The sequence below is a fragment of the Macrotis lagotis genome, chromosome 6 (assembly GCF_037893015.1).
Source record: "Macrotis lagotis isolate mMagLag1 chromosome 6, bilby.v1.9.chrom.fasta, whole genome shotgun sequence".
In the NCBI taxonomy this organism is placed as follows: Eukaryota; Metazoa; Chordata; class Mammalia; order Peramelemorphia; family Peramelidae; genus Macrotis; species Macrotis lagotis.
The window spans coordinates 81,593,279-81,618,961 of NC_133663.1; the positions used below are offsets into that span (position 1 = coordinate 81,593,279).

The window sequence follows — 25,683 nt, forward strand, 5'->3', positions numbered from 1 at the left end:
CTCTAAATAAAGTTCAAGTTGTACAGTTGTCATCATTACAGTATAATAGACAACTCTCAATTGAAAAATCACAATGTTCTTGGAAACAGTCATTTCCCCCTATAATCTTGCTTGCACTGTTTGTTTTGGAGAGTGAAGCAGGCTCTCCAACTCTCAGTCAGCAATTCTTTAACACTGCCACTTGTTTAAGAATATTTTTAAGAAAGAAGAAAAAACAATCAGTTAAGTCAATCAATGAATTGAAAAAATATGAAAAATCTAATCAGTGCTTTATACCTATGTGCCTTTCATTTTTGCAAAGGAATAAGGAGATGTATCTTCTGATATCACTTTTTTTAGTATCATTCTTATTCTTTGTAATTTTGCAACATTCTCTTTCAGTTTTTTTTTGTGGTGATTCTTTCCAGTTACATTATTGTAGTCATTATGAATATCATTTTTTCTTTGTTTACTTCACTGGGCATCAGTTAACATCTTTCCATGCTTCTCAGTATTCTTCATAATAATTATTTCTTGTAGCACAATAATATCCCATTATATTCATATACTGTACCATAGTTTATTTAGCCATTCCTCATTCAATGGGCATCTACTTTGCTACTACAGAAAGTGCTACCTTATGTATTTTGATTTATCTTCTTATCAAGAACATTCTTGTAGTATATTTCTAGTAGTAGATTCTTTCAATCCAAGAGTATGGATATTTTAGATCCTTTATTTGCAGCTCTACTTTGTATCTGCTGCTATCTTTCCACAGTCCTTCTAACATTAACTATTCTCTTCTTTTGTTATCTTTGCCAATTTTCTGAGTTGTTTTAATTTACATTTGTCTTATTATTAGTGATTTGTAGCACTTCTTTATATGGTCGTTACTAGTTTAAAATTTCTCTTTTATGAAATGTTTGTACAAATTCTTTCATCACTTAAATTTCTTGCTGAATTGCTTTTGGTGATATATGTTCTGTTATCTCAGGTACTAAACTCCTCTCTTAACTGAAAGATTTGACAGAAAAAAATTTACCTCATTCAACTTGTCCTAAATACATTAATTTTATTTGTACAGAATTTTTTCAATTTTGAAGAATTCATTTTATTACAATATTCATCCACTATTTTCCTTTGTTCTCTGAATCTAGTTAGCGTGTGTTTGTGTGTGTGTGTGTAAAACACAGCAATGTTAAATTTTTGGATACACAGTACTTCTTAAATTTCACTTGATAAAATTTTCTCTCTTCTTCCTATTTTGTTTTTCCTTCCATATGAAGAAGTGGGTCAAGGAGATAAACTTTGAGCTTGGGAATGTCTTTTGTTCATTTTACACACTACACTGTTTATGCTGGGTTACAAATTGTCTGAAAATAGAGTTTGATTCTATTTTGAAATCACTTGTTTTTATCTCTTACTTTTCTCAGTTACTGACCTTTGGTCTCAGTTGCCAACCTCTAGCTCCAATAAGCAGGTGTACTTGGTCTTGCCATCACCCCATGGGTGTTCATTGCACCAGAAATTTCTGATAAGACTCAATGACTGAGGACTTTGCTATCAGTGAAGATAAGTGAGTGGCATTAGAAGAATACAGAATTAGTTCCTTATAAATCACTGACTAGCCCAGGGGACTCAGGAGGGGGGAAGGAGAAGGGAAATAATTTGATAAAAGTCACTATTAGTGTCAGCTTAATGAGAGGAGCCTGAAAAGGTGAAACCAACTAGCACAAAGCAGTTCAGCTTCACTACTTATGAGCCCTTTGGTGGGTCAGGGAGCCCCTCCCACAACTGAGTTTCTATTGTTGTTGCTAGCAGCAAGTAGACAAGAGAAACATGAGGCCACCAGACTCAGCCCTTCATCCTAACCACAGAGCAAAAGAAGGCATCCTAGAGAGATTCCCATACCCTACTGGCAAGGGGACAAGAAAGGCACCTAATCCTTGCTAATTTGGCAGCATCGACTAGCCCAGTACCAGGCTCAAAAGATTGTAGATGAGTAATTAGGCAACTCTATAAATGTGGTTATTTTTGATCATTCTCTCAGACTACTAGACTTCAGCACAGGGTTGGGGACAAGGAAGGAGGGAAATAATACTAAACATCATGGTACAAAGAAAACAGTCTTGGATCTGAGTTCAGATCCTGTCTCTGTCATTGACTCCTTTGACAAATCATTCCCCCTCTCTAGGTCTCAGTTTTCTTATATATAAAATGAGGTGGTTTAGGTAGATGATCTCTGATGTCCTTCCAGCTTCAGCACTGTAATATTCATCAAAATTAATGAATTTTTAGTGTTTTATGTCACTTTATGTCTATTTTATAATATTAAAAGCTAATTAACAGTACCAGACTCCTTTTCACTACCATTAGTGAGCATATTTCTCAAGTGCATATTTGTTCATCAAGTGTACTGTTAACTATTATAGCCTTTAGCCCTGCTTACTAATTTATTCCCAATTTTTTTTGGGGGGGGGTTAGGTTTTTGCAAGGCAAATGGGGTTAAGCGGTTTGCCCAAGGCCACACAGCTAGGTAATTATTAAGTGTCTGAGACCGGATTTGAACTCAGGTACTCCTGACTCCAAGGCCGGTGCTCTGTCCACTGTGCCACCTAGCGGCCCCTTTACTAATTTATTCCTGCTAGGTGAGGAAGGGCCCATCAATAAATGCAAAATAACACTAATGTATTTTATAGATAAGGGAAATGACAGAGGAAAAAGTTTAGCAGATGAGGACATTTCCCACCAGAAAGCATGGTATGGGGTCTACAGTGCTGAACTTTGAGTCAGGAAGACCTGACTGGTTCACATTGTAGCTCGGTGTCCCAAGGCAGCCTTATGGAACCTTTCAGTGCCATGAAGCTCTTTAAGACTAATGAATACTGGGGTGGCTAGGTGGCGCAGTGGACAGAGCACCGGCCTTGGAGTCAGGAGTACCTGAGTTCAAATCAGGTCTCAGACACTTAATAATTACCTAGCTGTGTGGCCTTGGGCAAGCCACTTAACCCCATTGCCTTGCAAAAACTAAAAAAAAAAAAAAAAAAAAAAAAAAGTAACAAATACAGAGCAGTTGCAGGGCTGCATTAATAGGAGTTTCTTTATCAGGAATTCTCTAAATTAAAAGTGTCAGAATATTAAATGTAATTGGGAAATGTATGTCCCCAAAAGTCTTAGTAAGTTTATATTTTAATAGCTTATCATATTTTGGTAAAAGGATATAGTGCTAGTTATTAAGAGCATAGAGATTTTGTTATAATTCAATTAGGAAAAATATGCTTTGGGGAGTTAAATTAGTCATTCCATACCCTTTAGTAGGCAGCTAGGTGGTTCAGTGAGTGGATAGAGCACCAGCCCTGGAGTCAAAAGGGCCTCAGTTCAAATCCAGCCTTAGATACATATGAAGTAGCTTCACCCTGGTTGCCTCACATTCAAGGTCATCTCCAGCTGTTCTGGAGTGATCCATGTCTGGCCACTGGATCTAGATGATTCTGGAGGAGAAAGTGAGACTGGTGACTTAGCACAGGCCCCCTCACTCATATCTAATTTAGGTGCATGTTATAGCTTCACCTCCCTGATGTCATCTTCTTTGAGAATGAAGGACTAGGGGCAGCTAGGTGGCACCATAGATAGAGCACTGGCCCTAGAGACAGGAAGACCTGAGTTCAAATCTGGTCCCAGACACTTAATAATTACCTAGCTGTGTGACCTTAGGCAAATCACTTAACCCCCATTGTCTTGCAAAAAGGAAAAAAAAAATGGAAGGAAAAACATCATCATTGTCATCCTCCTCATCGTCCTCTCCTTAGTTATAGTCCACTAAATTTATAATCTGATGTGTCATTGTGTTGTGAAGTCCAGCTCAATTTTCAAAGCCTATTTCAGCAGAAAACAAGATCTGGTAGGTTCCTACAAAGCAGAATATGTTCATGAGTAAGCATCTGAAGATCAGCCTAAGTTTAGAAGAAACCAAGTTTAGCACAGAAAGGTTTGTCACAAAGTTAATAATGTTGTAGGCATTAGAAGCTCATTAAACAATCTAGTATGGAAGATGGCGACAAGAAGGGATCGAGTCTTAGGAGCTCTCTGATAAAACTCATTAGCTAAGGACTCTAAATAGATTTTCGAGAGACAGAACCCACAAAGGGACCCAGTGAGGCAGTTCTCCTACTCAAGGTAACCTGGAAAAGAGCAGAAAGGCTCTGCTCCCCGGGTCGGAGGGGCAGCCTGCCAGAGGGGTGGCCCACCAGAGTGAAAGAACTTCAGCCTCCCAGAGGCAGCCCCAGGGTGCTGGGAGCCTCAGCTCACAGCAGCGGGGGAGTCTCCTGAGCTGCACCCCGGGGAGCACCGGGCACAAAGTGGAGGAACAGTGGGGGACCTCTGCCAGAGCGAGCACATGGAGCCCAGCCCTCAGGGCACACAGCAAGCAGCTTGGTCTTTCCACAGCTCAGACCCGGAAACAGAAGCAGGTGGAGCCCGTAAGCTGGAGCCCCCAGGACATGGGCCCATTGAGCTGAGGGAGGGGAGTGGAGAGAGAGAGACTGCCGAGCTCTGTCCTCTGCCCCTGGAACAGGACTCTGGGGCTCTGACCACATTCAGGTTCTGATCCCAGTCTAGGCCCCCCCATAGAACAGCAACAGCCCCTCCACCTCAGCCCTGTGGCAGAGGGGGCCACTTATGGTCATTCACAGACCAGCAAAATGGCCAGATGGAAAAAAAGATAAGAAAACTCTCTGAGGAGAACAAATCCTTCAGACAAAGAATAGAATTCAGGGAGATTGATGAATTTACCAGAAATCAGGAATCAATACTTCAAAACCAAAAAAATGAAAAATTAGAAGAAAATATGAAATATCTCATTGAAAAAACAACTGATATGGAAAACAGACTTAGGAAAGATAATTTAAAAATTATTGGAATACCTGAAAGTCATGATCAGGAGAAGAGCCTTGACATCATTTTCAAAGAATTACTACAGGAAAATTGCCCTGATGTTCTAGAAGAAGAGGGCAAAATAGAAATGGAAAGAATCCACCAATCCCCCCGAGAAAGAGATCCCAAAAAACCAACCCCTAGGAATATCATAGCCAAGTTCCAGAACTCCCAAGTCAAAGAGAAAATATTACAAGCAGCCAGAAGGACACAGTTCAAATATCGTGGAGCTGCAGTCAGGATCACACAGGACTTAGCAGCAACTACATTGGAAGCTCGTAGGGCTTGGAATATAATATACCAGAAGGCAAAAGAGCTTAGAATGCAGCCAAGAATGAACTAGCCAGCAAGGCTGAATGTCCTCTTCCAGGGAAAAAGATGGACTTTCAATGAACCAGGGGAATTTTCAAATGTTCCTTTTGGAATGGCCAGAGCTGAACAGAAGGTTTGATCTTCAGATACAGGACTCAGGTGAAGCATGGAGATTGGGGGCGGGGGGAATATGAGGGACTTAATGAGGATGAACTGCATGTATTCCTGCATAGAAAAATGACACTGACAATATTCATATGAACCTTCTCAGTTAATAGAACAGGTAGAGGGAGCTTTTATAGTTGAAGCACAGGAGAAAGCTGAATTCGAAGATAAAATATGGTGTAAAAATGGAGTCAATAGAAAAAAAAGGGAAATGGAATGGGAGAAAGAAAAAGGAGAGGGGGAATAGTCCAAGATATTTCACATAATAAGATTTTTTTTATTACAATGAGCTATTGCAATGATATGGAAGGGGGGAAGGCAAGGGGGAATGAGGGAACCTTTGCTCTCATCAGAGATGGCTAGGAGAGGAAACAGCAAATATACTCAATGGGATATAGACATCTGGAGTAAGAAGGAGGGAGGGGACAGGGGGAAGTGGGGGATGTGAGTGATGGAGGAGAGGATGGACCATGGGGGGGGAGAGTGGTCAGATATAACACATTTTCTTTTTTACTTCTTGCAAGGGGCTGGGATTGGAAGGCCTGCCCAGGACCATAGGGCCAGGTTGATGCTCGGCCTAAGGGGTGGTATGGGGGCCCAGGGCTTCTTGGCCCCAGGACCAGGGATCTGTCTGCTGCGCCACTCAGCTACCCTACAGCAGAGTCAGAGCAAAAGGAGAGAGAAAATACAGTACATGGTAGTGGAGAAATAAGAAAGGAGGGAGTTGTGATCAACAATGGCAACGGTGGAAAAATATGGAAGTAACTTTTGTGATGGACTTATCATAAAGAATGTGATCCACCCGGGACAGAGTTGTTGGTGTTAGAACAAAGACTGAAGCACATTTTTGTTATTATTATTTGGGGGAGGGTGCAAGGCAAGTGGGGCTGGGTGGTCTGCCTGGGGCCACATAGCAGAGGGATCTTTGGGTCTCTGAGGCCGGATTTGGACCCAGGTGCTCCTGGCTCAAGGGCCAATGCTCTGTCTGCCAACCAGCCACCCCCTACTATTATTACTATTTTATTTTATTTTGGGTCTTTTTTTTTCTTCTTTTTGGTTTTTGCAGGGCAGTGGGGATCGGGTGGCTTGCATGTCACATAGCTGGGTGATTGTTGGGTTTACGAGGCTGGATATGGACTCGCGTGCTCCTGGCTCCAGGGCTGGTGCTTCATCCATTTTGCCACCTGGCCATATCTACAATTATTACTATTATTTTTTTTAATTTTAATTTTTTTCTCTCCCCTTTACTTTTTTCACCCAAACAAGTCTATCTATATTCATGGGGGGAGGGGTATTTTGTTTACTTGTAAACAAGAGTAGAATATTTTATTAATGTAAAAAAGCATTTGTACAAAATGAGAATAAAAATAAATTTTAAAATAAATAAATAAAGACAATCTAGTATGGCATGAATAGCAGAGGAGGGGGAGTTTCAGGGAAAATAAGTCTGCTTTGGTAATCACTAATGAAATCAAAGGTCCTTGAAGTGTTTAAGTAAATAGAATAATGTAATTGTTTGTTGTTTTTATAATATAGGATATAATGCTTATTTTAAAAAAATCCATGTGCCACTTAAGTAATTGGTATTTTCCATATTTAATTCATATTCCATATTCCAAATCCTCTATTGCTGGTTCCTCTCTTAGTTTAGTTCCTCAACCTTTGTTGGGGAAAGTAGTGAGCATCACATTCACTGGGCTCTTCCAGAACCATAAGTTCAGCAGTGAATACCTTCACCTGTTAGTTACCTCAACCTGGTTGAGGCTTAATAATAATACAGAAACTTTTCATATATTGCCTAGTCATGTACTTTTTAGGATTACAAAATCCTAAGAGACTGAGCTGTAATAGTTGTCTTTCATTTCTTTGATTACTTATTCAAAAACTCAGTATGTTTAACATTTTCTACACTGTGATAATTGGACCATCTACAATGAAACCATTTACAAAGAACCCGTTTCTATTTACAAAAAATGCAGAAGCCTACTGGTTACCATTGGTTTCACCTTTAGACAAAGTCTGGTACAAATTCAGGGCACCATCAATTTTATATTCATGAATCAGGGTGAAGCCTGAAGGTAATACATAAAGTGGAGGACAGACTCACTAGGGCTAGTGATTATTAGGCAGAGGCTACAGGCAGATTGTGTGGCTAGATAGATAAATATGTGCATGCACACACACTTTAAATGATTTAGCACTAACTGGCAAAGGCAATACATCCCGCAGGAATATCCAGCCTCTTGGTCAAAGCAGGATAGAACCCAGAACTGCAGCACATAGAGCATTGCCCCTTTCTACTTTACAATGTCATTCTGAGGGGAGACCTGGGGGGAATAGAACCTTTCCCAATGTAAGTTCCTTCTACTACATTTTAGCCCAGAACAAGGTCAGGTCTTAGGTTGCTTGATTACTTCTCCTTAGAGAATAAAAAGTGAGAGTAAAAACTCAGCTGGAAGAAGGTTCAACCTGTTTTTGGTGGTGCTTGAGGCCAAACCTAGGAGCAGGAGCCGATTGAGTCTTTATGTCCCTAAGGGAAATGTGCTTCCTTGGGTTGATGCACTCTCTTTTCGTCAAGGACTTGAAGCAAAAGCTTGTTCATCACTTGTCAGGTTTGTTGGAAATGGATCCCTTTTTCAAATGTGTGTTGAATGAGAGAGGCCCAGGAGGTCCTTTCTAACTGAAAATTCTGTTGGCCCTCCCCTCAAGTAACTTAAGGATCCATCTTGAGGATCTATCTGTTCTCTAGTCTTCTATAGAGGAAAAGGTACTGATAACTTGTCTGTCTCCCTTTCTTTTGCAAGCCCTCTGATCTGGCCTGTCTCAGAAAGCTCGTGGTACCGAGCCAGATCCTAATCATTCTCTGCCTTTTTCAGATTTAGACAATTAGAGGTGGTCATGGGACCTTAGATATTATCTAACTGCTTCATTTTATAGATAAGGGAACATTTATAGAAATTAAATGCCTTTCCCACAACCACATAATAAACAGGTCACAGCCAACCCTCTGACTCCAAATCTGTTGCTCTGCATTCCTGCTACCTTTTTTTGCAGGAATCAATTCAGAACTTAAAGTCTTATAACCACCAATGAAACATAGATCTGGAATTGCCCAGTTCAGATAAATCCTAGGGAGTTGAGGTCCCTGGCTGACCTCTAGTGGTTGATTCCCTGACCTTTCCTAATAGATCTTCCTTTCCCTTCCTAAACTCAGGATCAATAACTTAGGTTGATCATATAATCCAAGATACTGCACTGAAATCCTCACTATCACATATCCTATACTGATAATCCTTGGAAATCTGTCACAGCCTCAGCACTCCTATTTAATCTCATTCTCCCCCCACCCCTTAAGTCCTTGAGATCTCATGCTCACCCTTTCCACTAATGTTCTAATATTTTAAAATGTTTGTTGACAGATTGCTTGATTCCATCAGATTCCCCCAGGTTAGCTGAAGCAGGGTAGCTTCCTAAGGAGTCTTCGAACTAGATCTTTGTTCAAGCCCTTCTTAAAAGTCCTTCATCAAAGTTTTGCCTAGTCAAGTGTAGCCACTCTCAGCTGCCCAAATCATAAAGGTTGCCAGCATATGAGCTAAAAAAAAATTTGAAGAGCTGTGTCCTAAAGACAAGTTGGCCCTGTCCCAGAAGGGCTAAGATCTCCTCCTCCTTTCTCTGGGGGGAAAAAAAACAACCAGAAGATGTTTTAATCACCGAGTCCTGAATCTGGCATGGAGAAAGTAATGAGCATCACATTCATTGGACTCTTCCTGAGCCGTAAGTTTATCAGCAAATACCTTCACCTGTTACATTACCCATCCCTCTGACCTTACCTCCCAGTAGTAGAACTCAGGAGACCAGAAACCGAGGACTAAGTTCAGATAATCTAATACACAGTACCTGATATTATGACTCTTATTGTTGCTTGTATTAAACTGGTCTAATACAGCTGGGCTATAAAACTCCTAGACCCTAGACCTTACATTGATCCTTACATATTCTGGTATCAGGGAAAGGAGAGCCAAGGGATGCAGGGTGCAGCACGCCTCAGGAGCGTCTTATGGCCCCTGTCTTCTCTGCATTATTGCAGTAGCTTCCAACCATCATTTACCACATATTACAGAATTCTCTCTCCTTTGTAGTGCCCCTAACTCCAGCCCCACCAAAAAACTGTATTTAGTTGTTCCCTTTTCTAGAAGCCCCTAATCGATGAGAGAAGAGTGAGCAGATTGTTCTTTATGGGGGAGGGGCAACACCTGCGTCTCTCCCCTTGTTAGCCCTTAGCATCTCAGCATCCTGATGCAGTCTCTGACTAGATAACCTCTGAGTTCTTTCACCTTTGAAATGATGAGAAACTGGAAGGAAAGAATGCAGAATATGTAGAAGTCACCATCTCCAGCTGCACGGGTTTTACTTCTTTCATGTCCCTCATTCTCCTACTCAGAGCTCTTGCTCTAGTCCAGTGTTGTGCACAGGCAGGACACCCACAAATGCAGGGAGAACTAATAAATGAAGACTTCACTTGTCTCCCTCCTAGGAGAAAAGTGCTGCTTGGAACTTGGGAGTAAAAGGATGAGAACTTAATTGAAGTATTCAAGTGCTCCATTCCAGGCTCTTTAGTTATGCTTGTCAATTATAGATGATTAAAGTTTTCAGTAAAAACATCCCATTCAGAAACCCTGAAACAGACTTTCACTTAAACAACAAACCAGTCATTCTTGTGGAATGTCTCATCTCTCCAAATTATAATATCTGTTTATTTTTTAAACTTGTTATTCTTCTCTTTTAATTCTTTGTTTTGTAAAAAAAAAATGAACTTTTAAGTTTACTCTTTATTTCTATGAATTGCGGGGATGCAAGTCAGAAATTACAACATCATTATTTTAGAGTTTGAAGGACTCAGCTAAGGGTTTTGAGGTAAGGGGAAGTCACTTAACTCCTATTACCTGATGCAGAAGTCTGTATTTTTCTGGAGTAAATTGAACCTCTTATGACTATTTCATAGAAATGGTTCATTTTCTATTAGCAATCTGAGGCACAGTCATTCTTTAGCTATTTCCACCTACTCTTTTTCTACTGTGGCTAACAATGTTCCTTTTCATAGGTGAGAGAACCAAAGGTTGCAGTGATTTAGCCATTATTACCCATAGTTTGAGAAATTCTGGTTGTTTTCTGAGAGCCTTCCCCCTACACACACACACACACACACACACACACACACACACACACAGGGCTAACTCTTATTAAAGAAAAAGAATTTTGTTTCCCCAGTGAAATAGAACATTGACCCTTAGGAAGGGAAAAACCTACCAAACTCTCTAGCTCTTCACAGGTAGGTATTGTATGGTTAGGTAAAATACTGCTTGCTTCAGATTACATTGAAAGCATAGATCTGCTTGGGGTGGGACTCTGGGCATCAGATGATCATGTTGCCTTCATTCCTATCCCTGCTTGGATTTTGCAGGTGTGAAAGTTGTGGAGCAGTTTTCCATTCTGAGTGCAAAGTGAAGTCAGTCCCCTGCCCCCGGTGTGTCCGTCGAGAGCTGCAAAAGAAGCAGAAGTCCTTCTGGAGGAGACTCAACATGGATGAGAGTCTAGAAGAGGCCTGCAGCATGTTCGAGCTGTCTTACCACAACACCTGAGCGCCAGTCGCAGCCTGGAGAGAGTGATCTGCTGCTTTGGTCACAGGGGTCAAGCAGCTTCTGAATGAGCCAGACACATACTGCGAGAGGAAGCTGTGTCCATCCTTTAGCTAGAAATATAGACATACATATATATATCTACACATATATATGTTTTCATATGTACCTAGGGACTGTCAGAAGGACCGTGAAGCCTTTGTGACTTGAAACTTACCTATACCTGATTACGCTTTGTCAGGATCTTCAGCTGCTTCATCTCCAACAAGGGGTGGTCTGCACAGGAGGCTTTGGAGGTCCCAGACTTTTTGTTTATGGCCCTCAGGAGCTAACTTGTTCTTTAGGCAGAAACATTTTCTGCCTTGCTTGTTATTTCATTCTGGGGGTTGTTGTTTAGTAAGTAACAACCATGCTTTGGGTGATTTTTTGTTATTTATTTTTAACCTTCACAGAAGTTGAAGCAACTGCATCAAGTTGACCCATCATCTGTTTCATGGGAAAATTTTCAAAATACAGTGACTCCAGGACTCTCTATCACTGGCTCTGTCCCCCATCTCACTTTCTGCAATAGGAATGCTAATTCCCCTGCTGGTATTTCACCTAAACAAAGCAGAACATCTTGTAAGCCATGGTGCTTCTTTTGACAGTACTGATCCTGATCTCACCATGGAGGTAGTTCTGTTTTGAATGTTTACATTTTTGCTTTCTGACAAAAGCCAAAATTGCTATGAAGCTTGTCTATACATCTATGAATTTCTTTGTAATCAAACTTCTTGTTGATATCCCAGCAGCATTCTCTTCACGGGGTAGCCATGGGCCATATATGCCAGATGATACTCATAGCTATGATACTCATAGCTAAATCAGAAATGCCATAGAAAACCCAGTGCCCTATCAACAGGGATGATATTAATGGTTTTTAAATGGGACTGGGGTCAGAAGAAATTAGATAATTTTACCCAATGCTGCAATTAATAGACTGGCATATGCAGTCTATAATAATCCCACTCTAAGAGAAGATGCCTTCACTGTCTTTAAAGGAAACTCATTGTAACACCAACAAATTCTTCCCAACTACTGTCTTGGTTCCCATCATAGCTGTGTCATTTGGGTCTATAACCTACCACTTCATATTCACTCATATTTTGTCTTTTTTTTTTAAGTTTCTCACTTCATATTATTTATACTCTTTGAGTACTAAGAATATAAGAATCAGTAATGACATAAATATACTACTTAAAAAGAAAAAAAAGCTCAAAAACATCCACCTTAATAAAACCACATGTGCTAGAGTAGATAGGAAATGTACTCATTTGCTGTTGCTAGGCAGGACCATGGGGCTCCCAGGCTGGCTCCTACTAAGGCCACGCTACTCTTGTCACTGGGACAGAAAGGGCAGGTGGGATAGCTGGGAAGCAAGGTTTGTTTCTGTTCCCTTCCATTAAAATAACTCTTCCTACAATAATAAAAGTGAAGTCCTAATCAACTCAGGAGGTCCACTCCACTTCAGTGCAGATCACAAGCCTTCAGCTTCTTTGTGATTTGGTTGTTGCTGAGTTTTTAAAACTTCCTATCACTCTGTTTCCTAAAGAGCCCTCCATGAGACCTTCATACTCTCTTCCTCTCTTCCTCCAGGACTCAGCACATGTATTTTTATGTTACTCTCACACAAAGGAATAAGTGAACTGACCCCAATGCCCCCTCTCGACTCGCACTAGTCCCTCATACCAGAGACCACATAGTTAAACTTAATAGCTAACCACCAGGCATTTTGTTTCTGAATTATACAGTAGCTGGAGTGCTGTAGCTGAGGCATGAAAACTTGTTAAAAGGCCAAGCCTATTCATAAGAAGTCTTATGGTGCCTTTTCCTCTTGAAAAAACAGGTTATCTTCCCCACCAACACTCGAACCTCCCTTCCATCTCCCCCTCCTCCCCAACATATAAAAGAAAAGGGGTGGAAATTTTAAAATAAATACTTGGCAGACAGGCAAACAATCTGATCTTCTCTCACCCCCCACGTTCCTGAAATACAGTATTTATATTTTCCAGCCTCAGAGAAGATAGCAAAACATGATCTTTCACAAGAGAATTATAGACCTGCTTATTATAAAACAGATGTGCTCCAATGGCAAAGTGCCTTCCTCTCTCCACCCCCGGTTCCTTGTCACTGTAGCTTATTTTTCGCCTTTGTTATAATTAATGTATCTGTGATCCTGGCTCTTAGTAAGCTTAGCCATAGTTAGCTGCATTTGGAGACCCAAGGAGTAGGATTGCTCTTCTCCTCTTATAACCCACCCTATCATCCATTCAGTGTTGCCCAATCTCAGATCTTCCCAGGCGTAAAGACACAAGTTTGGCCTCCTGGGCCCAGTGGCTTTGTTTTCCAAAGTGCCCACAAAAGTGGCTTTGCTAAACAAGAGCCCACTTTTCAAATGGTCCAGAAGGAAGCCCTAAAAGTGAATTTGCAGTTATCCACCCAGATCTAGACAGTGGTTTTGGAACTTCCCCCTCGTTGTGAAGCTTCCCCAAGGCCTTCAGCAGTTTCTCCGCTCCCATCCCATTGTCTGCTGGTGGTGAGGATTGCAGACATGCAGTGAAAAGGCACAGTTGCAGTTTATATCCCAGAATATACCCTTGGAAGAGTATATGCTGCTTCTTTACTGTTTTCAAGTCTATTAAATGGCTTTGTGCAGAACACTCAACCTTTGCCTCTTCTGTTAGGAAACAGTCAAACTGGATGCAAATCTCATGGAACACTGCCTTCTTAAGGCAGAATGAATATCCTACTTTCCCCATGTGTTCTGTTTCTCATCCTGGGTTGATCATCTTGCACATGAAGCATATAACAAAATGGCCAATTAATCTCCTAGAGCTGGCAGCAGGTTTGAGGAACCTTTCTTCACTGAAAGGGCCAACCAGTTCCCTGGTGCATCCCCTAAGGAAATCACTTCTGCCAGTGCCAGAAACATCTTAGGGTGTGATATTGTCCAATCTGTATAAAATATTGGCAAGTCAAACTGTGCAGCAAAGAAGCCCGCTCCTTAAATAGACCTCAATTTACACCACTGCAGGAAAGCCACAGAGCCCTTAAAATCACTTAACTGAAATGAAAGAAGTCTTCTTTTCAGGTCCAGTTTTCCCCCAAAGTTAAAAACAAACCAAGCACATTTCATTGCTTACCTGTGTTTCTCTGACTCTTAGCAACAAAACATTATAGTTATTTTCACACCCTCAAATCTGAAGTGTATTCTTTGTTTGGAATATTTTATTAGTAAAAGAATAACCTCCTAAAAAGTAAATGTTCCATTACTTCAGAAAAAAAGTTGCTAGGAATATAGATTTCTAAAATTTTACCAACTCTTTTTGGGAGGGGATTTTTCTTTCCTTTCTCCTCAGCTTCTGTAAGAAGCAGAAGCATATATCAAAAATACAGGTTCCCTCTTCTAACCAAGCCACCTGCCACAAGCCAGCTTAAAATTCATAACTGATAGATGACAAGCCCTCTTTTAGTTCTCTTTATGTATCTGTATCCATTGCAGATTGCCGATGCAACATCATTTCTTGCCACCCCATCAACCCACCCAGAGATTTAACTTATCATATACATTTTCTATATTCACAAAATAGCAGAACCATTTATAAAATAATTAGATGTGGCTCAGCTCCAAAACAGGAACATTCTTGGTGGAAGCTGGGTTCTGTTCTGTTTCTTCTTCAAAGCCAAAAATATTTTAGATATTTACATATATATATATGCATATATATATATATATATATGTGCTTGTATTATTAACTATTAACTGTAGTTCTTTTGACAACTTTGGTGAAATAACTAAACCATAACTGCAACCTTGAACTTGATCATCCTAACTTCAGTCTAGGGTCTATAAAATAACCCAGAAATTATAGTTTTAATTTAGCACAGTAAAAAGAGATATGTAATTCTCCATCTCTTGTCACTCTCTAGCTTTGTCTCTCGTTTTACCTTTTCCTAAAATTATATTTAAAAGTAGAGAATGTTGTCAACCACAGTAGGAAAAAGCTATGGAGTATTTGACACAAAATGAAATACCCAAATCAAGTTGTAATTGAGACTATTTAAAAAAAAATACTAGTATCTGTTAGTAAAGTTGATCTTGAGATTTTAATATTTATCCCTACTTGTCACTATTTTCTCAAAGGAGAAAATTAGATGTTCTTTTAAATCTCAGCATGTTATGTTCTTGAGAAAGAGTAACTACCTATTAACAGGTTGGATCTAATTACAGGTGAATGAGTCTTATTTGGTGCTTGTTATTTGATTTTGACTTAGGTTCCTGCACCTAGCCTTGTTCATACTAGAAAGTGTTCTTGGTTTTACTGGCACAAATCTTTAATATGCGATTTTCATTTGAAGTTGATTGGTTTCCATTTGAGGGAAGGTGTTGTTTTCATGCATACTAGAGTACTCTGTGATACTCTTTTAAAAAAGGTGAGTTTTAGACAATCCATCAACAATGAAGGCTAGAGAAATGAAGAAGCAATAGCAAGAACTATCAACTTATCAGGTGGTGGGATTTTCATTTTTTTTATTATTCCAAATCATTGCTTATTATAAAGTGACCCCCCTCCAACATGATGGAAAATATTTTAAAATATAAATAGTTCACAGAATTTGAGGTTTTGCTTTGGGCTATCTTCATGGGAATAGAAGCCATTGAGGGCCTGCCTCTCTTTGTAGGAAGGGTCTTGAGTGAAGCTGCCTAATGCCTAATTGGGGCACATATAGAAGGGAACCTTTTAAGTAGACTCTTTTACCAGGCTGGAGATGATCTTTCATTTTCTACTATCTTGCTGCAAACTAGCCTTTCTCCCTTTGTCTTCCTTGCCCATGATCCTGGGCTCTAGTTCTGATTCAGGCTTTTGAGCTAGGAAGAAGCTAGTGGACAAAGTGGGCTCTCATGGCTCCTACTTTGTATCTGCCTTCTTATTTTTCTTTTCCTGTAGGAGTGCCTTATAGTACTGTGTTGTGTGTCTTTTTTCCTTCTTCCAAACCCCTCATTAAACAGTTTGTCTAAACCACTTGAAATTCCGTTGAGCCTTCAGGATCCTTACCCTAAAACCTGACTTGATGCATTCTTCATATGAGATGTAGACAGGGCAGCATATTCCAAGATGCATGTCAAACCTTTCACCTTAGTTAACTTGGTGCCTTACCTTCAAAGAACAAAGAGAATCCTGTCAGAAATACTTTGCCAAGTAGTACCAATTCTGGCTTGAGAGGATATTGGCCATTTTACCAGGAAATACAGAGGACCCAATAATTTAAACTTGAAGCTTTTTTTAATCACTCTTATTTTTCCCCCCTTTAATTAACTAGACTCAGGGGAATTCAATGATGGCATGAAGGCTTTGAACCAATGGGTAGAAATGATAAATAGCTCTTCAAATTTGAGTCTGCATACTAGTGAAATTTGTAACAGTTGTATGTTCAGAAAATTGATTTGGGCACATGGATCTTTTTCCTTTGTTGCCCAGAAATTTTTTTTTTTGAAAGAGCCACCCTATCCAAATAGAAAACCAAACTCCTTTTGGGTGAATATCATTCTTGCCATGTGCTTTGTGTGGTAGATCACCAGAAGTAGCTCCCTGGTTTTCAGCACTAGAGGACTAAAGTCGAATTTTGGCAAAAGTCATGGTTTAAACAGTTGATCACCCACAACAAAAGGTCATCAGGCTGTGTTTACAAGGAATAACTGAGAGGAAAAAAGTAAGATCATAGAGGTGTCCTGGGTCAGAGACTAAAGAATAAATAGAAATCTATCAGATGCAATTCATATTGTTCTCCTGGTTCAGGGCGATGTAATTATTCTCTTTATTTCTGTGAGTGCTAGATGTACTTGTACAATTCAGAATAAAGGATTTTTCATTTTCATCTTGTGTTTATGGCAAGAAACTATTTTTCAGTGTGCTAATTTATGGTTATGTTTTTCTGTCTTTTCAGCTTTTTATATTGTTTTGTTTTATATTTAACTTTTTCATTACTGTGTCTACATTGCTTTTCTTTTAAACTGAATGTAATAATGTCTAAGTGAAATTGAAGTTGTATTGTTGACAAGCACCTGGTTTTTATGGTCATTTGTAACCTAATTTAAGTGCACCAGTCCCTAATGTGTAAAGGTATCTCCTAATAAAAATTCAAAAAAAATTTCTCCTCGCATAATTCCTTCACTAAAATAGTAATGCTTCAGACATGGCAAAAGCCTAAACTGAATGCTATTCCAGTATATTCAAGGTTACTTTTATTAAAAATGGCATATACCAAGGGGTAAAAGTACTTTCATTCTAACAGTTCCAAAGGTATGATTTTTTAAAAATCTGTCAATATTAAATATTATTATGAGCTCTTTCCACTCATTAATGTCATAATGATGATTTGGGCTTCAGAAATACTGTAGACTTATTAAAGATTATGATAGTTAATGCTTTGAGTCTTATAGCGTACCAGCAGAACCTGAGTTCAAATCTGGCCCCAGACACTTGCCACTTACTAGCTGTGTTACCCTGGGCAAGTCATTCACCCTGATTGCCTCACATCCGGGGCCATCTCCAGTGGTCCTGGTCACAAGACCCTGATGGTTCTGGAGGAGAAAGTGAGGCTGGTGACAGCACAGCTTCCCCTCGCTCAAATCCAATTCATGTGCTCGTCATGACGGCACCTCTCTGATGACATGGTCTTTCTTTGCCACTTTTACAATATCTCATAGGTGTCCTCCCCTACACTCACTTCCACCACTCTAGTTAAAGCCTTTATCACCTCTCACCTGGGCTTTTAGAGTAAACCTTCCAATTATTCTCCCTGCTTAAAGTCTCTCTAATCATCCCCCACTCAGAGTGATTTTCCTAAGGCATAAATCTGCATCAAGTATAAAGTTTTCCATCTAATATTTAAAACTCTTCACAATCTAACCCCTTCTTACCTTTCCATTCTTACCTTGATTCATTTCCTTACATTTAGGATAAAGTCGGACTGGTCTCTTTGCACAAAAACTCCAGCTCCTGGCTCTGCCTTTCCAGTCCCTGTCCCCCAGACCCAGGATGCTCTTTCTTCTCACCTGTGCCTCCCATTGTCCCTGGACTTTGAGTCAGCTCAAATCCCCCCTCTGTAGGTTTTTCCAGGTATTAATGTCTTCCACTCTGAGATTAACCTCCATTTACCCTCCGTCTCTCCTTCCATCCTGTAGGCATCTAGCTACTTACACAGCTCCAATCTCCTTTGGACAGCTTTACTTTCTATATCCCTAGGGTACAGTGCCTACAGCGTAATACATACTTAATAAGTATTTGTTATCTGGCAGCTATTGACTGGGCAGGTAGGTAGACTCATCTTTCTGAGTTCAAATCTGGCCTTGGAACTACCTGTATGACCCTGGACAAGTCACTTGACCCTGTTTGCCTCAGTTTCCTCCTCTGCAAAGAGCTGAAGCAGGAAATGGCTAACCACTCCAGCATCTTTGCCAAGAAAACCCTAAATGGGGTCAGGAAGAGTCAGACGCTGAAATGACAACAATAACCAGCTGAACAGAGTGGAGGGTAGACCTGGTGAGGACTCTGCCAGAGGTAGTAGTTCCTACTCTTACTGAAATCAGGCTGATGTCCATGGACGGCCTGTATGGCTCCTCTCTAGCCAAAAAAAGCTTTTCAGGCTCATGAGCTGCTCAATTAGGATCATTTATATGCTCTATGTAAACTCACTCCCCCAAAGAGAAGCCAGAAAAGCTACTTCTGGGTAAATGTTTGCCACTTGTCAACACCGAGTCCAGAGTTGTCCTACCCAGGACACACCAAAACAAGCCGGAGCCCACACACTCCAACCCCACCCTCAGCCAATCAATCAGGACTCAGACCCATTCTGGCCTAGACATTGTTGGACTTCATCCCCCACCACGAAACCAAGACCGATAAGGAGAAATGAGTTAATGTTTTACAAGAACCAACTAGGTGTACAATGTAGTCAGGAGGCTGATAAAAATTCTCTTGCCTTTTCATTTGTTTTACGGAATGTTATCTTCCCTCTATTTATAATAAATGGAAGTGTCTAGATGCTCCAGGAAGATTTTTCTGATATTTTCTAACCTTCATTAAAAAGAATATTCGAATTTTCAGAGACCTGAAGAAGAACCTAGAGATTTGTACTATTTTATTCTCTCTCTGCTGTGAAGAGACTGTGAATTTGAATTTCTCTCAGGAGTGCATTTGAGTATTATTTTATGATGGTTACAAGATAGATTGAAAGAAAGATGTTGCCAAGAAGTGAACGTTAACTGTTTTGTTATGGGCACCAGGTGAGAGGTGGATGTGCTACCTGAAGGACACATAGCACTTACTGCTTTAGCAAAACCTCACACTAAGAGCCATTTTCCCTCTCACATACTTAAAGTCCTTTGGAACTAGCTGCTCCAAGTGTTCCTGTTCCATAAAACTTTACCTGTACACACCTTGTTTTCCTCCAGGGTGAGGTGAGCTTATATTTACCCAATGCTTCTATACACTGAAACAATATAACCCGGTTACTAGAGGTGTTGAGGTCATCCCTGAAGGTTACCAAACAGGGCTGTCAAGGAAGTCTTTTCCTGCTACCTGTTCTTATACTCAGGTAAGCTGTCATTTTGGTCCTCATAAGTTCCAGAGGTGACCAGCAAGCCCAGGCCTGAAAAACTTCTCCAATCTAGTATTATCTTACCATTCTCCTTTGTTGGAAAATCACAAGGGTCAACTTACTTTAAAAAAGCAAGGGAAGGGGCAGCTAGGTAGCACAGTGGATAGAGCACCAGCCCTGGAGTCAGGAAGACTGAGTTCAAATCTAGTCTCAGACAGTTAATAATTACCTAGCTGTGTGACCTTCAGTAAGTCATTTAACCCCAATGCATTGAAAAACTTAAAAAGAAAGAAAGAAAGGGAAGTTCACAGAAATTCTTAGGAATAGCCCAGTTTCCAATTACTAACAAGCAAAAATAAAATGAATTCCAAATTCAAACACTCATTAAACAAATGAGGTCCAATCTCAACTCAAAAATCACTTAAATGAAAAATTGGTGGAAGATTTAAAACTTGCTGTTTTCTATCCTCCTTTACCGCCTACGAATTAAATCAATACAGTTATACTCAGTACTAATTTAGAACTTCTGTCCAGGGTTTGAAAATGTGTATGGGATATGTGTGTGTGTGTGTGTGTGTGTGTGTGTGTGTGTGTGTGTGTGTGTGTGTGTGAGAGAGAGAGAGAGAGAGAGAGAGAGGTGACAATATATTACTCTAACTCTTAGAAGTAACTTGATCTAAGTAATTTGGAATAAGACTATTGGGTCAAAAATGAAACATTCCAGCTATTGAACTTTGTCCAATATTTGTGAAATACTCCAGGAGCTACCAGTGAATTCACAATTATGCAGTTCAGAAATTGAAAAAAGGTTCAACTCATTCAAAACTTTCTCCAAATTCAATTATTTCAACTGGATGATTGAGGTTTTTTTTTAAATCTAGCTCATTGCCCTGTTGTAACTAATCATATAAACTTAATTTGTTTATATTAATTTTAACAAATTTTCAAAATTTTAACAAATATGTTTATTTATAAAGTTATAAGTAAAATAAGAACTCATATGTACCATTTGGTTCTTTTGTCCAGAAATCTCTATTACCAACATTTGATTTGAATATGTTCAATGTACCTAGCTGTGTGGCCTTGGGCAAGCCACTTAATCCTATTGCCTTGCAAAAAAAACCTAAATAAATGAATGAATGAATGACTAAATAAATAAATAAATATGTTCAATGTTAGCTCCCAGTGGGCCTTACATAAGACAATTGCTAGGTCTAGGATGTTTGTAATTCAGGTAGGTGTTATGATAAGCAAGGGAATTCGATTTAAATGGAGGAATGCCAAGTCACCAGCCTCACTTTCTCCTCCAGAGTCATCTGGGTCCAGTGGCCAGATATGAATCAGAACAACTGGAGAGAACATGGATGTGAGGCAATCAGGGTTAAATAATTGCTCAAGGTCACATAGCTAGTAAGGTATCTGGGACCAAATTTGAACTCAGCTCCTCCTGACTTCAAGGCCAACACTCTTCTCATGGCAGGCCTGCCGGGTTTTTATTTACAACGCCGGCTTCTTAATGCTAGTCCGTCCTCTTACTCACCAGTCCAACGCGTGGTGAGTCTTCGGGGTACCTCCGGCCCCCACTCTTTGATGGGGGAAGAACCAGACAGAGCGCCTGAGGTGGGTCATGAGTCTTTATTCTTCTGTGATCACATTCCCGCTCCCCCCAACCTCTCAGCAGACCCTTTTATCCCCTCTGTCCTCCCTCCCATGAACTCTTACTCAATGAGGGGCCGAGTTCTGTAACATTCCCTTATAAGGTGATTATGTTTCCCCCTCTAAGCGACCGCCAAGCCTCTTCCCCCCGCCCCCAACATCTCCCCCTTTCTGTTTTACAAGGTTATCACTTGGTGTGACCTTAAGCGGTGCTGAGGTTAGCCTTAAGCGGTGTCATTTCTACTGGCCTCTGATAGCCGGGGGCGAGGAACCCTGTCTTAGGTCATCTCCTTCAACCCAGGACCTTGCCCGTCCTAGGCGCCCGACACCCTCAGGGCCTGTCTTAGGTGGCTGGGTGAGGAGAAGTTGCCCGTCTTGGGGTTTACCTCGTCTTACCCCTAGGTGTCACATGTCATGCATGGCGGCTAGCCAGACTTGGGGATCCGCCGGGGGCGAGGAACCCTGTCTTAGGTCATCTCCTTCAACCCAGGACCTTGCCCGTCTTAGGTGGCTGGGTCAGGAGAAGTTGCCCGTCTTGGGGTTTACCTCGTCTTACCCCTAGGTGTCACACGTCATGCATGGCGGCTAGCCAGACTTGGGGATCCTCCCCCGTCTCCATGGCCATGAAGGCTTTCTGAGTAAGAAGCATATAGCCCCTCTGTCGCCTAGCTAGGCGGCAGAAACAGACAACAAGTAGGGTGATTCCCAGAATCAGCGTCCTTGTTCACCCTCAAGGGGGTATCCTCCCGCCATCTGGCAATCCCTCCATGGTATGGGATCCTCGATGTCTTCCCCTGTGGCCACACATGAGGGGCCCCACCGAGGCAGAAGGGAGCCCCATCGATGTATTGGTCACTAGCAGGCGAGGGTAGATCGGGGAGTTCTGTGCTACCGGAAGGGGAGAGGGAATAACTCGGAGTATTCCCCATGTCGGATTTCCTTCAGATGGAGCACCTCCAAGGATCCCTACGATGATCAGAAGGCCTGAAAAAGAAAGAAATTCCTCTCACCCCGTAGGGTTGGGCATTAATCAAGGTCTCTTATCTTGTAAACAGGGAGCCATCTTTCTGGCTCTTCTATCTTATCCTCGGGATGAAATGACAGGTGGCCCTGTCTTCTGTTCTTTACCGTTACAGGGCCATGCCAACCTCCCTCTTCATCTCTCCACATGACTTTAGAGCCTGGTAGGGCCTTGGTGGGAGAGGGCAGGAGCGTTGGTTCTTTCTTAGCATGTCCTTTTGGGGAGAAAAATCTCTGGGCGGCTGTAGTGCCGTCATCCCTGACTTGTAGGAAATTCATGGTAAATAGTACCTGAGACAGGTCTGAATGGGTCAGTGACCTGCCAACTCCCCCTTTCTGTTTAAAAAGATAGGATGTAGCAGAGTATCCATGTAAAGCTGGCACAGGGTGGGGCTATTGGCCATTCCCTGAGGTAGGACGGTGAACTGATAACGTTTACTGGGGGCTTGGAAATTGATCGCGGGGAGGGAAAAGGCAAATTTTTCTTTGTCCTCCGGGTGGAGGGGAATGCTATAGAAGCAGTCTTTAACATCAATCACTATAATAGTCCATCCTTGCGGGACTGCAGTGGGCATAGGGAGACCAGGTTGGAGGGTCCCCATGGGTACCATGTTGGCATTTACTGCCCGAAGATCAATCAACATTCTCCAACTCCCCCCTTTCTTTTTTATGACAAAGACGGGGGAGTTATACGGGCTAAGGGACGGTTCCACTTTGTTCTCGTGCAGGAGGGTCATTACTATGTCTGTGAGGGCGATGAGCTTTTCTTTTGTCAGGGGCCACTGCTCAACCCAAATAGGTTTCTTATTAATCCATGTTATTCTGGGGGAAAAGCTCATCTCTAGAGTGGCCCCAATTAATTTCCCCGCAGGCTATCAGGGGTGGCAAGTGTCAGGTTAAGCTGGCTCAAGATATCTCTACCCCATAATGCATAAGGGAGGTTGGGTAGGCACAGTGGGGTGAAGAGTCCAGATTCTTCCAAAGCTGACCACCGTAGGGCGTGTGCTGCTTTCATGGCAGATCTATTGCCCCCCACCCCCGTCACTGCTTGAGGGCTCTGTAGGAGTGGCCACTCGCGCCTCCACTGTCCCCTATTTATGACAGAGCAATCGGCTCCAGTGTCAATTATCCCTTCGAGCTTCTGATTTTCCACCGTGACGGTTAACAGTGGTCGCCCAGAGCTGACCGGGTGGACCCAGTTCACATGAGCGGGAGGGGTCCGCAAGGGCAGCGCCTTTCCTACCTCTTGGCCCTGTTTTACCAAGGTGGGAAAGGGGTGGGGGTTTGTGACCCTTACGGATGTGGGACTTCCGGGACCAAAAATGACCTGGGTATGGGTGACTAAGTCCACACATCTCTCAGCCCCTGTGATGAGCGCTGGGAAAATATTTAGCTCAATGGGAATCATAGAGGTTTCCCAAGGCCCGATCTCTCTCTGCTGTGTCCCTTCTCTATAGTCAACCCTCACGGGGATAGTCACAGTAATGGGGCCGCTGTCTTCGAGCACGGGGGGGGCCCCGCGGCCGGGCCCCTCCCTTTCCCTTTTCCCGACTTCCCTTTGGATCGGCAGAACCTGGCTATGTGACCTGGCTTTCCACAGGAATAACAGGTCGGAACTGAAGTGGAGGGGGGCCGCTGCCTGCACTGTGCTTTGAGGTGCCCTGGCTTTCCGCACCCAAAACAGGTGGGTCTCACCTGCATACCATGAAGGGCGGTCAGGAGGCTATCCTCCCGGTTCTCCATGGCAGTCACTAAGGCCTGAATTGAATCCTCGCTGGGCATGTCCAGCAATTTGTCAACAATTTCTTCTAATGAAGCATCGGGGGGAAGGCTGCTAATGGCTGCGATCCCTTTGGGGCGAAGACCCTCTTTAATCAATTGTCTCATAAGTAGATCAGATCCCGGGGTGTCTCCCATTATACGAGTCACTGTCTCTTTAACCTCGTTCACAAATGAGAGGGGTGTCTGATCTGCTCTCTGCTTCAGCCCAACCAACTTCTGTGTGGCTCTCCCCCCTTTCATGGCTCCAATCTTATCCCAAGCTGCAACATGTGTTTCTTTAACAGTCTCTAGCTCAAACTGGCCATACTGGGCCTGAACAGCAGGGTCAGTATAGGCTCCAGTTCCACACAGGAGGTCAATGGCTAAATCCAGGGGAGTATAACCCCGGGATTTTGCCAGCTTAGAGGCCTCTCTGCGGGCCTGAGCCTTAAAAGCTAAATATAAGGAGGCATCTAGGCACGCGGCTGCAATTTCGTCAAAGTCAGCAGGGGTCCAAGGGTGCGTAGCAAAGAGGTTTTGCATCAGTCTTTTTACATAAGGGGAGCTTGGGCTGTATTTAGTCACTGCCTCCTTAAGTTCCTTAAGCATCTTAAAAGGGACAGGGCGGTAGTCTCGGGCTCCGGTAAGGGGGTCCGTAAATACCGGGTAGAGGCCCCAGTCATCCCAGTCCACCTCCTCCCCTTTCTCTATTGCTATGGAGGCACTGGTGGCAAGTAGGCCGGATGGGCGGAGCCCTTGAGGGGATCTCTGAAGGGCGGACAAGGAACACGGGGGATTTTTTGCCTCTGTTTCCTGGCTGGGCCGCCAAGCCTGGGGCGCGGCAGCTGTCCAATCAGCGCGGACTTCTCCCTCCTCGTCAGCAGCCTCCCGGTCCCACCTACTCACGCTCCTCTTCCTGCCACCCCTGAGGGCTGTTTGCACCCCTCCCTTCCCGCGCTCGGAAACTTCCGGCCCTGAATCTTCTCCCTGGGGGCCCCTTGTTCCCCCATTGTTTCTTCTAAGTTCCTCCCACGGATACAGGGGAGGGAGTGGCCTTCCCTCTTCCTCTGAGCTCTCTGAATCCGATCCCGCCAACGAGCTACCCACCTGAGTGCTGATTGTTCGTGCCAAAGTCACCTTCTGGGGATGCAGGGCTGCATCCACTATCTTATACACTGTAAAATCCTTGGGGGTCAGTTTTCCCGGGCAGGTGTCATTATAGGAGGCCATCTGCTGCCCTACCACCTTCCATTTATCTGGTTGGATCCCACTATGTTGCACCCAAGGGCAGATGTTCCAGATATTCTCAACAAAAGCACGGCACGTCTTGATAGGTAATTTACAGCCATGCTTAGCGCAGAGTTTATAAAGCTGCCCTGCAACGGCCTCTTTTTCCTCCGGCTCAAAGGCGGGAATACTATTCCGGCCCCCCATGCTGTCTACTAGCCGAGGCTGCAATCCTAACAGGTGGCAGAACTGGAAAGTTCCCGTTCGGCAAAAGAGAAGGAGGCAGCAGGGCACAATCAGACAGGCCAGCATGGCAAGGAGCGTGATTAGAGCAGAAGGAGAAAGGGGAGAGAAA

The 25,683-nt window shown here is 42.4% G+C and overlaps 1 protein-coding gene across 2 annotated transcripts in view; it reads left to right on the top strand.

The window, feature by feature from the left end:
• PLEKHM3 (pleckstrin homology domain containing M3) overlaps nt 1-17,337 on the top strand; it is a 224,128-nt gene extending 206,791 nt beyond the window's left edge. For both annotated transcript variants that reach the window (XM_074191504.1, XM_074191503.1), the window contains one exon: nt 10,850-17,337. In XM_074191504.1, coding sequence (XP_074047605.1) covers nt 10,850-11,027 — 178 coding nt within the window. In that variant the 3' untranslated portion in view covers nt 11,028-17,337. The remainder of the gene's footprint in view (nt 1-10,849) is intronic.
• Nucleotides 17,338-25,683: the final 8,346 nt, after the last annotated feature.